Source organism: Pyrus communis, chromosome 13 (assembly GCF_963583255.1).
Source record: "Pyrus communis chromosome 13, drPyrComm1.1, whole genome shotgun sequence".
Lineage (NCBI taxonomy): Eukaryota > Viridiplantae > Streptophyta > Magnoliopsida > Rosales > Rosaceae > Pyrus > Pyrus communis.
Window position 1 is genome coordinate 21,921,081 of NC_084815.1, and position 13,001 is coordinate 21,934,081.

General features: G+C 36.8%; 1 protein-coding gene across 1 annotated transcript; it reads left to right on the plus strand.

Annotated features, from left to right (window-relative positions):
* The first annotated feature begins 1,625 nt into the window (after positions 1 to 1,625).
* On the plus strand, positions 1,626 to 4,378 carry LOC137711902 (probable inactive poly [ADP-ribose] polymerase SRO5). Its single transcript, XM_068451060.1, has 5 exons — positions 1,626 to 2,565; positions 2,707 to 2,948; positions 3,040 to 3,176; positions 3,284 to 3,379; positions 4,126 to 4,378. The coding sequence occupies exons 1-5, from the start codon at positions 2,024 to 2,026 to the stop codon at positions 4,204 to 4,206; spliced, it is 1,098 nt and encodes a 365-aa protein (XP_068307161.1). The 5' UTR covers positions 1,626 to 2,023; the 3' UTR covers positions 4,207 to 4,378.
* The last annotated feature ends 8,623 nt before the right edge of the window (positions 4,379 to 13,001 follow it).

The window sequence follows — 13,001 nt, forward strand, 5'->3', positions numbered from 1 at the left end:
ATTAGGGTTTAGAGAGGACGAATGGAGATCCGGAGACGTAATTGGAGAAGATGACGCCATTTTAGATCAAGAGGAAGACAACAAGATGAAAGATCGGAGAAGAACACAGAGAGTTGCTTACAGATCGGAGATCAGAGAAGAGATCGGACAAGAACGCACGGCGGAAGAGACGAGGATCAAGGAGTGTCGTGAGGCGGTGGCGATTGATACCATAAAGAAACCAAGAGAAACCAAAAACAGATTTTACAGAATAATGCACTTTTCATTTACTGACTTACAATATACCATTACAATATACTCACCTGAAGCTTACCTGAGCCTCCGCAACGTCAAACGATATAATTCAAGATTTATAATAATGCAATACTTAAAATGCAACTCATTTTTGACATGGTATTTAAAGCATAAATCATTTTAAAAATGTTTTGGAAACCACAATATATACACACACACACTATAAAAAGGAAAAAACCCACTCAACTGGAGTCCGCACTACAATTCCCTAGCACGAATATCGAAACGTCACAAACGATCGTCCCCTAGAAGTCTCGGCCCAAAACCTTGTTCTTCGAACTCGTGTTTCGGGTTCGTTTTCAATGAAACAAAAATCACAATGAAGTTTATGGTGGTGAGAACATGCGGATAATGGTGGTTTTGATGTTCAACAAGCCAAAATTTTGGTGGTGGTGGTTTGTTTCACGGGAAGAAAGGAAGAGCCGAGAGAGAGTTCCAGAATTTTTGGGTGCCACGTGGCACTCACCCAATGGTTAGACAAAAATATCACATGTCCAATTAATTATCAGTTTACCAAATATCCTTGATGTTCAAAACCTCATAAAATCTTTGTTATAATTTTGAATCACATTCTGTTTACGCCCATGCATTCGTAGTGACGAATACTACGAGGATATGCCAAGAAAATAAATCTTACATGACACGACAAGATGGTCAAACAAAGTCAACACATTTGCCTCAGAAGGCATTTTCGTAAATTCACTTATTAAAATTATAAAAACCGTAAAATTAGGAACGGGTCATTACAATAAAAGTATTATGAACCATCTATATATTTGCTATAATAGATTAACTAAATGAAATTAGTTTTAATTTAATTTTTGCAGAAATGATATTTACAATGTGATTCATAATATGAATGTTTATAATCATAAGCACAAAAATCCGTGATTAGAACATTAAGAATTTTAAATAAGAGTTCTTATTCATTTTTAAGTAGTTAAATATTATTCTTAAATTAATGAAATGTTTGGATAACCATATCCTCCCGTCCAATTCCCGTCGCCGACCAATCTGAGCACCTCTTTCTTTGTGCACTCAATTATTCCCCCAAGTCCCAATGAAGCCCTTCCCATCCAGAAAAGCCAACGGATATTTCCAAGGCCATTATAGTAATTCCACCCGTTCAAAATCCATACGTTACAATTCCGCTTTCGGGTAAACCGCCTTAACAGCCCATATACCATCCGGAGCCCCGAGAAGAAAAACGAGGGGCATCCAAACCAATAGCGGCCGCACCCACCGATTTTTTTGCCCTTAAAGAAGAAAGGCGGTTCCCTCAGTTTTCCACTTCCTCCTCCCTCTTCATTCCTCCTCCCCAAGTAATCCAGAAAAGCAGTTTCCATTTAAATCCCAACCCAAAAAACCATCCAAAACCACAAAACCTTTCTCAAATTCTCAACAACTCCCATTTTTTCTTTCTGGGTTTTTCTTCTAGCTCTTGAATCTCAAATCTTTACGCAAAATTTCCACAGAAATGTATTCGTTTCGGTACTTTTGGTTGTATAGTTTGTTTGGTTAGTTTGCGTTCTCAAAAATCTGCCGACTCTTCTTCTTTCATTTCGTCTTGTGTTTTGGATTTATTCTTTTTGCTTAACCCCCACGAAACTCCTATACATGAACACCTTTTAGATTTTAATTGGTTTCTGTTTTTTTTCTTCTTCAGATTGTAAAAATCACAGTAGGTTTCGATTCAGTTGTTGTAGTTTTCTTCTGGGTTTTGGTTGCAATGGAGTACAGCAATGATGATACGAATCTTTCTTCTGGAAATTCATCGGAAGACGAACTCAGCGATCAATTCACCGATTCGGGTACCACCGACTCTGCCTCAGAGACCGTCCAGTCGTCCATCTCCGACTGTGAAAGCGTTGTCGATTCGGGTTCTTCAAGTTCCCGGAATCAACCTCGGCCATTCGGTGATGGGTTGGTCCCGCTTTTCGACGGGGACAGAGTTCACGACCTTATCAAGCAGCGGTTCGTTTCGAGTTTGGGATTGCTTGGGACCCAAGTAAGTGTTGTGGCGGTTCACAGAAACTCCTACTCGAGCCTCGTGGGTCAAGCAAGGCTACGTTCGTTTCAAATTTACTTGAAAGCGGTGGAGGAGAAGTGCGGGGGAAATCCCAACATGAAGTACGCTTGGTACGCGCCCTATTCGAAAGATGAGATTTCGAAGATCATATGCCATGGTTTCGGAAACTTTGAGCAGCAACAGAGAAATGGGGTGTATGGCAATGGTGTTTATCTTGCTCCCGATGATTCTCCTATGCAATGGTAAGTGTTTCTTTCATTTCTGTACCAATTTCTTCGTGTTTCGAAGTTCGAATTTGAACAAATCCTTTGAAATGTGTAATTTTTTTGTCACATTTTGTATGTTTTCGACATTTGGTTGACAAATTTGATTTGTTTTTTTAGTTTGGAAAGCTTGAATGTTGACGAAGACGGTTTACGCCATCTTTTGCTCTGCCGTGTCATATTGGGGAGGCCGGAGGTTGTGTGCCCTGGCTCTAAACAGCTTCATCCGAGCTCCGAACAGTTCGATTCGGGCATCGACAGCATCTTTGCTCCCAAAAAGTACATAGTTTGGAGTACACACATGAACACTCACATCTTGCCGGAGTATGTCATCAGTTTCAGAGCTCCTAATTGCTTGAAAGGTACTGCAACTTAATTCCCAACTTTTTTTTTTTTGGTGAATTTGATTGGCTTCTGAGTTCTAATTAACCAACAATTTGTTTCGTGCTATAGATTTCTTGAAGATTCAAGAACCAATCAAGAAACCGACTTCACCGTGGATGCCATTTCAGGCGCTAATCGGCGTGCTTTCGAAGTTCTTGCCTCCACCTACCATTGCCTTGATCAGCAAGTATTACAAAGAACACAGAGTAAGTAGTACTACTTTCTGCATTGAATTTTCCAGATTTTGTACTCTTTTTTTCTTCTTCAAATTATTGTCCCTTTTTTAACCCTTCTTATTTTATTTTATTTTCAGGCGAATGTGATCACAAGGCAACAACTAATACAAAAAGTGAGACAAATTGCAGGAGACGAGTTGCTGGTTTCAATTATCAAATCTTTTAGAGCCAAGGTTTGAAAATTTATTTGATTTACTTAATTTTTTTTTTATTTCTTAATACTTGGTTTTGGTTTTTTTTTTTTTTTGACAAACAATAGGGTTAGTGGGTTAAATAGTTAGTTGTTAGGATGAAGATAATTAGTGGGGATCAAACCGGTATCATGATGCATAAATATGATTATTTTCTGCCAATGCGGTAAAACTCCATCTACATTAATACTTGGTTACTTCTTCAAACGACATGCATGATATCTATTTTGCATTTTGTTTTCCTTAATTAGTCCGTATTTAATGCACTATGTCTCTGTCAAGATGAGATTAATTGTTACGATGCCTCATAGATTAATTTTCTCTTTATTTAAATAAAAGGAAATTAGTTACTATCTTTATTTTTGCAATATTCTTTGCTACTTGGTAATTAAGCAAGGCAAAGATTTCCTCATTTGGGAGTTTTCTTGTAGCAGTTTCTATAGGCCATAAAGAGGCCTTGCACATCAATTTTGATTTTTCCACCTCTCTTGCGTAAACTGGAACCATATATGCGCTTTAATTATTCTTTAATTTCATGGGTCTCATGTTATGTGAGACAGTTCACACAATTTGTCGTTAACTTTGACGAGTAACGTCTCGTTCATACCTTTTTTTATTTCAATTAATTTTAATTCAATTGTTTTCTTCCATTCTCCTACTTATCAGTTATCGCCATGTTTTACATAATTTGTATGGAGCAATAAGATTTGCAAATATTGTGTGTGCAGCAAATCAAACCACTGCAAAGGGTTGCTCAAAATGGAGGCAGGAGTAGGATGGACGGTGTAGATGCGCCAATTTTCTTTTGATGATGATGATGATGGAAGAGTGAACAGTTCGGGATCAATACGGTGCAGATCAAAGTGACATAGTGTAACCACAAGTGAGGGGATCCTGCAGAGATGCCTCAACTGGGATTTCCCTTAGTTTATACCTAATGTTCTTATCTTTTCTTTTTTTTTTCTTTTTTTTTTCTTTCTAATTTTCTCCTAATCATGCAACGGATCTTGTACTGGTTCTAACGGTATTGTCCAGAATTAATGGCTGAGGTTTGAGGATGATATATTCTTCTTTTTATTTTTCTTTTGGTTTAAAATTATTTTTTTTTGTTATTTTTAGTATAAATATTCTCTGATATTGCTGGAAGAATATGTGCATGCCTACTATTTTATCGCAATAATTCTTTCTTGAAGTAGAAGGTTCCAAACATTTCGTGGTGGCCAAGAGTCCAGGACTCCCTTTTTCACTGCTGCAAGTAGCAGTTGAGATTTTGGATTTGTTCACATTCCACGGGTTATGGACTATGGAGTATATAGGAAACAATAAAAGTAGGTTCTGTGGATGCACGAAAATCGGGTCGGTTTTGAATCAACTTAGATTCGATTGTAAATCACACAAACGCACAAGAACACAATATATATATATATATATATATATATATATATATATATCGTGTTTCACCTTGAGTTGGGGCTACATCCCTATTGACGTAGTTTTCGCTTCTCCTATGTAAATGTAGGTTAGTACAATGAAGTTTGTTGCCTTTAAGAGAGTAAAGTTACTAGGGTTTAAAAGAGCAAGGGACATGTCGTCGTACTTGCTCTCCAAGCATCAAAATTCTCTAAATAGGGAGAGAAGTCAAAGAATAAGGTATGCAATCGAAACCCCTGACTAGAGGATATGAATTCAATTGATTGACTTGAGCATCGAAGTACCTTTTGCAGGTACCCTCCCTCACCTTAATGAACCTTTGGAGAAGAAGCATTTAGGGTTGCTTCTCGATGAGGGATTCAACAAATGTGCGGGTTATAGTCAACAAACTTGTGGAGGAATTTCTTCGTATAAGAAATCTCGCTCCAACAATATTTTTCACAAAAAAATATGAGTTATAACTCTCGATTCTTAATCAATTTTACGAACTTCTAGAAATACCATCATAGAGTCTATTTTTATTGTTTATTTTCTTTACACTATAAAAAATTATAAAAACATGTAGAGTTGTGGACAGAGTGAGCAAAATGGTTGAAGACCACAAAAGTTGAAGCCTAGTTGCATGGTTCATAGCCTTTTGGGCCTCCTCCTAACAAAGTAATAGGGCAAATGACAAGTCATCCAATGTAGTTACTGTTAAATAGTATGATAAAGCTAAATGTAATTAGTTCTATTAGTTACTGTAATTAGTTAAGACAGTTGAGGGTATTCTTGTAACTAGCCTAAGGCAGCTAAGGCTATATATATTTACATCTGTGTAACTGATTTATTCATTCAATACAATCAGAAAACTTACAGAGAAAGTTTTCTGTTTCTATATGGTATTAGAGCCATTCTGCTTCCAAGCACCGACCTTCTCTTCCGCTCGACAAATCGACGCTTCTTAATCGCTTCTCTCTGATTCTTTGCCTTTTTGTCTTCGATCTCTCTTGAATCTTGATCTCTTCAAGATATGGCTACTCAATTTGACTCACCACCAACTGGATCGTCTTCTCCGATCATCTCTCATTCGGTCCAAAACCCTAATTCTTCCTCTAATCCCAGTCCTTTGAACTCGTATACCTCTCTTACGATTCACAACATTGGCAATATGGTGCCGATCAAGCTGAAACGATCCAACTATTTGCCATGGCGAGCACTGTTTGCTCCCATTTTCCGTTGATACAAACTTCTTGGTATCATTGATGGCACTGAGATTTGTCCTCCGTCATTCTTGCCTAATCGCTCGATGAACCCTGCCTTTGAGAATTGGTATGAAAAGGATCAAAATCTTTTGATTTGGCTTAATTCTACCCTCTCCGAAGAAATCATTCCATTCACAGTTGGTGTTTCTTCTTCTCGCGAGCTCTGGGTGAAGCTTGAACAACGCTTTGGTGGAGTTTCAAAGGCTCACATTCACCAATTGCGATCGCAACTCCAATCAATTTAGAAATGATCTCAATCCATCTCTGATTATCTTCAACAAATCAAGGAAATTGTTGATTCCTTGCAAGCTGCTGGTGCCTCAGTGTCCGATCGTGACCTAATTGCTGCTACACTTCATGGACTGCCTGATGAATTCGAATCCTTTATTGATTCAATCATGTTGCGGTTATCTTCTACATCCCTTGATGAACTCCATGGTCTCTTACTCAGAGTTGTCTATGGCTCGCCCCCGGCCTATTATTCCATCTTCTGCTACTGAGCCTTTTCAAGCATTTTCCGTACACTCTCAACCTCCCATGCTTCCTACTCCATCTGTTTTTGTTGCTTAAAATCAACCACTTCACTCTGCTTCTCGGTTTAACTCAAATCGTGGTAAGCCATCTTGAGGTAATTTCTTTTCCAATCGCAGCAGTCGCAATTTTCATAATTCTCGTGGTACTTTCCCTACAAATCATGGCAATCGAAATTATCAAGGCTCTCGCCATTATCAAGGTTCTTCCACCTTCAAAGTTCCTTGTCAGATCTGTGGTTCTACAAGTCATGAGGCAATTGACTGCTTTGATCGTATGAATCCGGACATCTGTGGTCAAATTCCTCCATCCAAACTTGCTGCTATGTGTGCGCAGCATTCAGTCAAACCATCTCAGCCCTGGTTAATTGACTCTGGCGCCACTTCCCACATCACCAATGATGTAGCCAATATTGCTTCTCCTACTCCGTACACTGGAGAGGACAAAGTCTACATTGGCGATGGTAAAGGATTTTCTATTCATCATATTGGTTCATCATCTCTGCACACTCCACGTAATTCCTTTAAACTGAGCAATGTTTTACATGTTCCTTTCATGAAACACAATCACCTGTCTGCTTATCAGTTTCTTAAGGATAATAATTGTTCATTGACTTTTGACCCTTATGGATCCATTGTCAAGGATCGCATTTCAGGGAAGATGCTTTTGCACGGCCCTGTTAGGGATGGTTTCTATCCTCTCCAAGGTTCCACCAGTCTCCATACTTCTCCCTCAGCTCTTCTTAGCATCAAAGCACCTATCACACTATGGCACAAGCGCCTTGGACATCCTTCCTCCTTCATTTTCAGAAGGGTTATATCTACTAATAATCTTGCACTACAAGGCAAGAAGAGTGTTAATTTTTTCTGCTCAGATTGTGCACTTGCTAAGAACCACAAGCTTCCTTTTGGAGTGGCTTTTTCATCAACAACTCGAAGTCTCTAACTTCTGCATTGTGATCTATGGGGACCTGCCTCTGTTACATCTAATAGTGGTTTCAAGTATTACCTAATTCTTGTTGATGACTTTAGCAAATATAGTTGGTTTTTTCCATTGAAGTCCAAATCTGATGTATTTTCTACATTTGTTACTTTCAAAAGCTATGTAGAAAACTTCAGTGGAAATAAAATCAAGATTCTGTGCTCAGATTCAGGGGGTGAATTCACCAGTCACTCCCTTGCTTCTTTTCTTCGTGCACATGGTATATTACATCAATTTAGTTGTCCACATACTCCTGAACAAAATGGTTGTGCAGAGAGGAAGCATCGACATCTTGTTGAGACAACTCGAACATTACTTGTTGCCTCTCATGTTCCTCAAGTGTTTTGGGTTGAAGCTTTCTCCACTGCCATTTATCTTATTAATAGGCTTCCTATTTCTGGTCTTGCAAAGTCTCCTTGGGAACTTCTCTTCAATCAACACCCAGATTACTCTAAACTGAAAGTTTTTGGCTGTCAATGTTATCCCTGGCTTAAGCCTTACATTCCCAGCAAACTGGATGCTAAAAGCAAAAGTTGTGTGTTTTTGGGCTATAGTCTACAACATAAAGGCTATAGGTGTCTTGATCCCATGACAAATAGGATCTACATATCTCGACATGTTGTCTTTGATGAACAATCTTATCCATTCAAGTCACTGCTGAGTCACAGTTCCAATTCAGAGACTTTATCTCCAGCATATTCTCCATCCTTGGATCTTCACTTCCGCAAATATTTCTCAAGTTCTCCTACAACTAGTACCTCTTCAGAATCACCATGTCCTCTTGTACCTACTCTTATTCCTCCGATCTCACCTTCACCTGAGGTTCCTTCATGCACTCAGTCAGTGGATCATTCTCACAGTTCTTCCAATTCTCTCTCTCTCAGTAATTCTTCTCTAGTGCCTATTCAGACAAGTCATCCACCAATTTCTGGGAATACACATCCTATGATTACAAGATCTAAGGCTGGAATATCCAAGTCTCGAGCTTATTCAACAACCAAACATCCACTTCTCGTTGATCTTGACTTTCTTTTTTTTTTCTTTTTTTTTTCTTTCTAATTTTCTCCTAATCATGCAACGGATCTTGTACTGGTTCGAACGGTATTGTCCAGAATCAATGGCTGAGGTTTGAGGATGATATATTCTTCTTTTTATTTTTCTTTTGGTTTAAAATTATTTTTTTGTTATTTTTAGTATAAATATTCTCTGATATTGCTGGAAGAATATGTGCATGCCTACTATTTTATCACAATAATTCTTTCTTGAAGTAGAAGGTTCCAAACATTTCGTGGTGGCCAAGAGTCCAGAACTCCCTTTTTCACTGCTGCAAGTAGCAGTTGAGATTTTGGATTTGTTCACATTCCACGGGTTATGGACTATGGAGTATATAGGAAACAATAAAAGTAGGTTCTGTGGATGCACGAAAATCGGGTCGGTTTTGAATCATCTTAGATTCGATTGTAAATCACACAAACGCACAAGAACACAATATATATATATATATATGTGTATATATATATATATAGATATATATCGTGTTTCACCTTGAGTTGGGGGCTACATCCCTATTGGCGTAGTTTTCGCTTCTCCTATGTAAATGTAGGTTAGTACAATGAAGTTTGTTGCCTTTAAGAGAGTAAAGTTACTAGGGTTTAAAAGAGTAAGGGACATGTCGTCGTACTTGCTCTCCAAGCATCAAAATTCTCTAAATAGGGAGAGAAGTCAAAGAATAAGGTATGCAATCGAAACCCCTGACTAGAGGATATGAATTCAATTGATTGACTTGAGCATCGAAGTACCTTTTGCAGGTACCCTCCCTCACCTTAATGAACCTTTGGAGAAGAAGCATTTAGGGTTGCTTCTCGATGAGGGATTCGACAAATGTGCGGGTTATAGTCAACAAACTTGTGGAGGAATTTCTTCGTATAAGAAATCTCGCTCCAACAATATTTTTCACAAAAAAATATGAGTTATAACTCTCGATTCTTAATCAATTTTACGAACTTCTAGAAATACCATCATAGAGTCTATTTTTATTGTTTATTTTCTTTACACTATAAAAAATTATAAAAACATGTAGAGTTGTGGACAGAGTGAGCAAAATGGTTGAAGACCACAAAAGTTGAAGCCTAGTTGCATGGTTCATAGCCTTTTGGGCCTCCTCCTAACAAAGTAATAGGCAAATGACAAGTCATCCAATGTAGTTACTGTTAAATAGTATGATAAAGCTAAATGTAATTAGTTCTGTTAGTTACTGTAATTAGTTAAGATAGTTGAGGGTATTCTTGTAACTAGCCTAAGGCAGCTAAGGCTATATATATTCACATATGTGTAACTGATTTATTCATTCAATACAATCAGAAAACTTACAGAGAAAGTTTTCTGTTTCTATACAAAGTACTTTGCCTATTTGGTAAGGCTGCATCTCAAGGTGATGTCTTGTGCCTCCTCATAACAAAGTACTGAATTTGGCCTAAGGCCTCATGCTATTTTAGAGGCAAAAAAGAAAAATAAAACTCTTTAACTCTATGTTTGGACGACGGATTCTAAAATTTATGAAATTTGAGCTAAGTTTTTTCAGTAATTCACTACAAAATTTAAATGAAGGGTCTCAAAAATCATTAGAAGCAATATTTTTTAGAGAACTTTTCAAAATCCGTTGTTCAATATCTTTATAATGCATTTGTAGTGTTTTAGTAGAACTTTTATTTGTTTTGTGCTTCCAGGAATTAGTTGGCAACGTCGTTGTAGACTTGTACTATATTTTTAGAGTTTGATTAAAGTTTTCTAATATTTCGAAGGTTCTTCGTTCAAGATTAAAATATGAAAGTTCAAGTTTCCTTGAAAATGATATTTACTGTGACGAGGCCTTCCAGAAGATGTATTTCCATACCATAAAAAAAAAAATTTGTTCATTTTTTCTTTTCCTTCCTTGTCTGTAGGAACTTTATGCCACATTTTTCAACAGATTGTCGATCCACCATTTTTTAAAATTGTTGTCCAAAGACAAAGTTTTGGTAGTAAACTGTGGTGAAAGGTGGCCCTACTCTGATCCCTTGCCATTTACTTTCTCCTCTATGTTCCTCTTTATTGGCACTGTTGCTCGTAGTTGTCTTCTTTCACTGACTTCTTTTGATTTGTGGCTGCGATCTTTGTGGTGCTCTTTGGAGAATGTTGTAGTATTCTTTTCCTTCAATTTTGGAGCTTTGTTTGGACTGATCTCAGGCGTTTGTTAGGGGTGCTAGTTTGTGATGATTAGTGTACGATGTTCCGGTGTCAGCGGTGGTAGCAGGCTGATAGGGTTTTCTATTTTCAGTTTTTTTTTACTTCTGTTTTGGGCTTCAAAATCTGTTTTGGTTTGCTTTGAGTGTTCATTTCTCGACTTTGTGCTTACTTTGTAATTGGGTATCTTTCTGTATAATTTTGTTAGAGAAATATTATTAGCACTCCAAAAATCTCATTCTACACATAAGTGTATTTTTCTTTCTAATTATAATAAGTTTGGAGTGCAAAATGAGATTTTTAGAGTGCCAATAACAATTTTCTTTTGCTATATTGGTAATGAATTTATCATTGTCCAAAAAAGCAAGGTTCTAGATGTTTTAATTCTAAAAAGCAGAGATTTAGAAAAGTAAGCATTACTAATTAAAATTTAGAAGCAATGGTCTCTTCATTGACTTCACTGATTACAACCTTGTAATGCAAATGTTCACACACTCCAAGAATCTTTAGGTGCAAATTTTTGTTAAATGTAATCAATTAGTTGGTGTTAGTATCACATCAGTTTTTCATTTTTCCCCTATTTTTGTAAGGGAGAAAAAATAAGGGTATGGTTTGATAAATATATACGTACTATGGTAAACTTAGAGAGTAAATAGAATATATTCATAGATCGTTTACAGTACACAAGTCGTATATACGATTTGGATCATGGTACAGACATAACCACAAATATTCAGATGGACTGAGCCTTCTACGTACTAGTAACACATCCTAACCAGGCTTAGTTTCATGTTTGACTTCGTTGACGAACGATAGAAGAACTGACCTCATCTTAATTAGGTGGTAAATTCCGTTGGGTGTAGAAAAAAGAGTAGACTGTTCTGTTCAACTTGGTTAATCCTATTAATATTATCGTATTATAGAGGGAATGATTTGGCTGGAAATATTGGTGTATATTTTATGCATAGGCACGATCAAATAATTATAACTCAACCAGAAACACTTGCCAATAAAATCAAGGCTCATCCATGCTAGTTCATAATTGCAGCAAGAAATGTACTTTACTTGCATTCCAAGGCTAAATTGATTTATGCAGTAGATTAATACTATTCATTTATTTACCTAAACGTGTGCTTTTCAAGCACATTACTTGCAAAGGAAAATATATATAATTTGAGGGAAAATAATGAGCAAGAAATGCAATGACACACTCATACAAGATGTATTGTTCACACCTTGAGCACACCTAAACCATTCCTATTCATACCAAATGCTTTGCATCATATGCAATGATGATGTAATTATTTGCATGTCAGAAATTTAATTGGAAACAAATTTGGTAAGAGACCCAAAAATTATCCAAGCATGTTAGGCCACATCATTGCTAATAATATATTTGGTGGGCTTATTGATCAATTCAATAAGAGAAACTTCGAATAGAGTGTCACGTAGTCGAATGTATAGGGCAAGTTCTTAAGATATCGTTATATTGACACAAGTGAAACCATATGCAAGGGGGTTTGTTGAAGAGAGCGGTTCCAAGAAATCATTACACATGTTTTGTTTGCATCAGTGACTTTCTTTTTGTATGATCGTCCTTTTTCAGGCTCAGTGTAAGCTGATATATGTTTATTTGGTATACCAACAAAAGAAGTCTTTCCCATTTAGAAGGCGAGCACAAATTCCATTTATATTAAAATTTCATACTCTTGTTGTCTTTGCCTCTCTTATTATTTGAATGGGACGAGATATGTTAAGAGATAAAACGGTAAGAATTTAAAACTGTTGCAGGTAAGTTTCCCTCCTCAACTATGAGATTAGGTGTGGGCAAGAGCATAAGACAAAAGCTCAAAAGTAACGTCTTCATTCTAATTAGCCCATTAAATCATATCATCAACCCCTAAGGATATTATTATTATTAGTAGGTTAGGTAGGTTTAATTGGCAAAAGATAATAGTTTTATATAAAAAAAAAGGGTTGTCTTATTCTCACAGGTTGGAGAAAAAGTTTGATATCTTTCCAAATCAAGGTTTTGATATCCACATCACAGCTTGCACAGTCCCTCAATTTCCTTCTATCATCCCAAAGAATTTTCAAATATATATTTGATCTAGAAGTAACAATTTGGTGGGTTGAAGACTCGTTTGAAAAATACTTTTAAATGGTTGAAAATGCTTTTAATGAAAATGTGTTAG

Bases quoted from the DNA above. Each gene is read 5' to 3' on its own strand.
- LOC137711902 (XM_068451060.1), top strand. From the start codon at position 2,024: ATGGAGTACAGCAATGATGATACGAATCTTTCTTCTGGAAATTCATCG. The intron at 2,566-2,706 runs GTAAGTGTTTCT...TTGTTTTTTTAG, and splicing joins GATGATTCTCCTATGCAATG to TTTGGAAAGCTTGAATGTTG. The intron at 2,949-3,039 runs GTACTGCAACTT...TTCGTGCTATAG, and splicing joins AGCTCCTAATTGCTTGAAAG to ATTTCTTGAAGATTCAAGAA.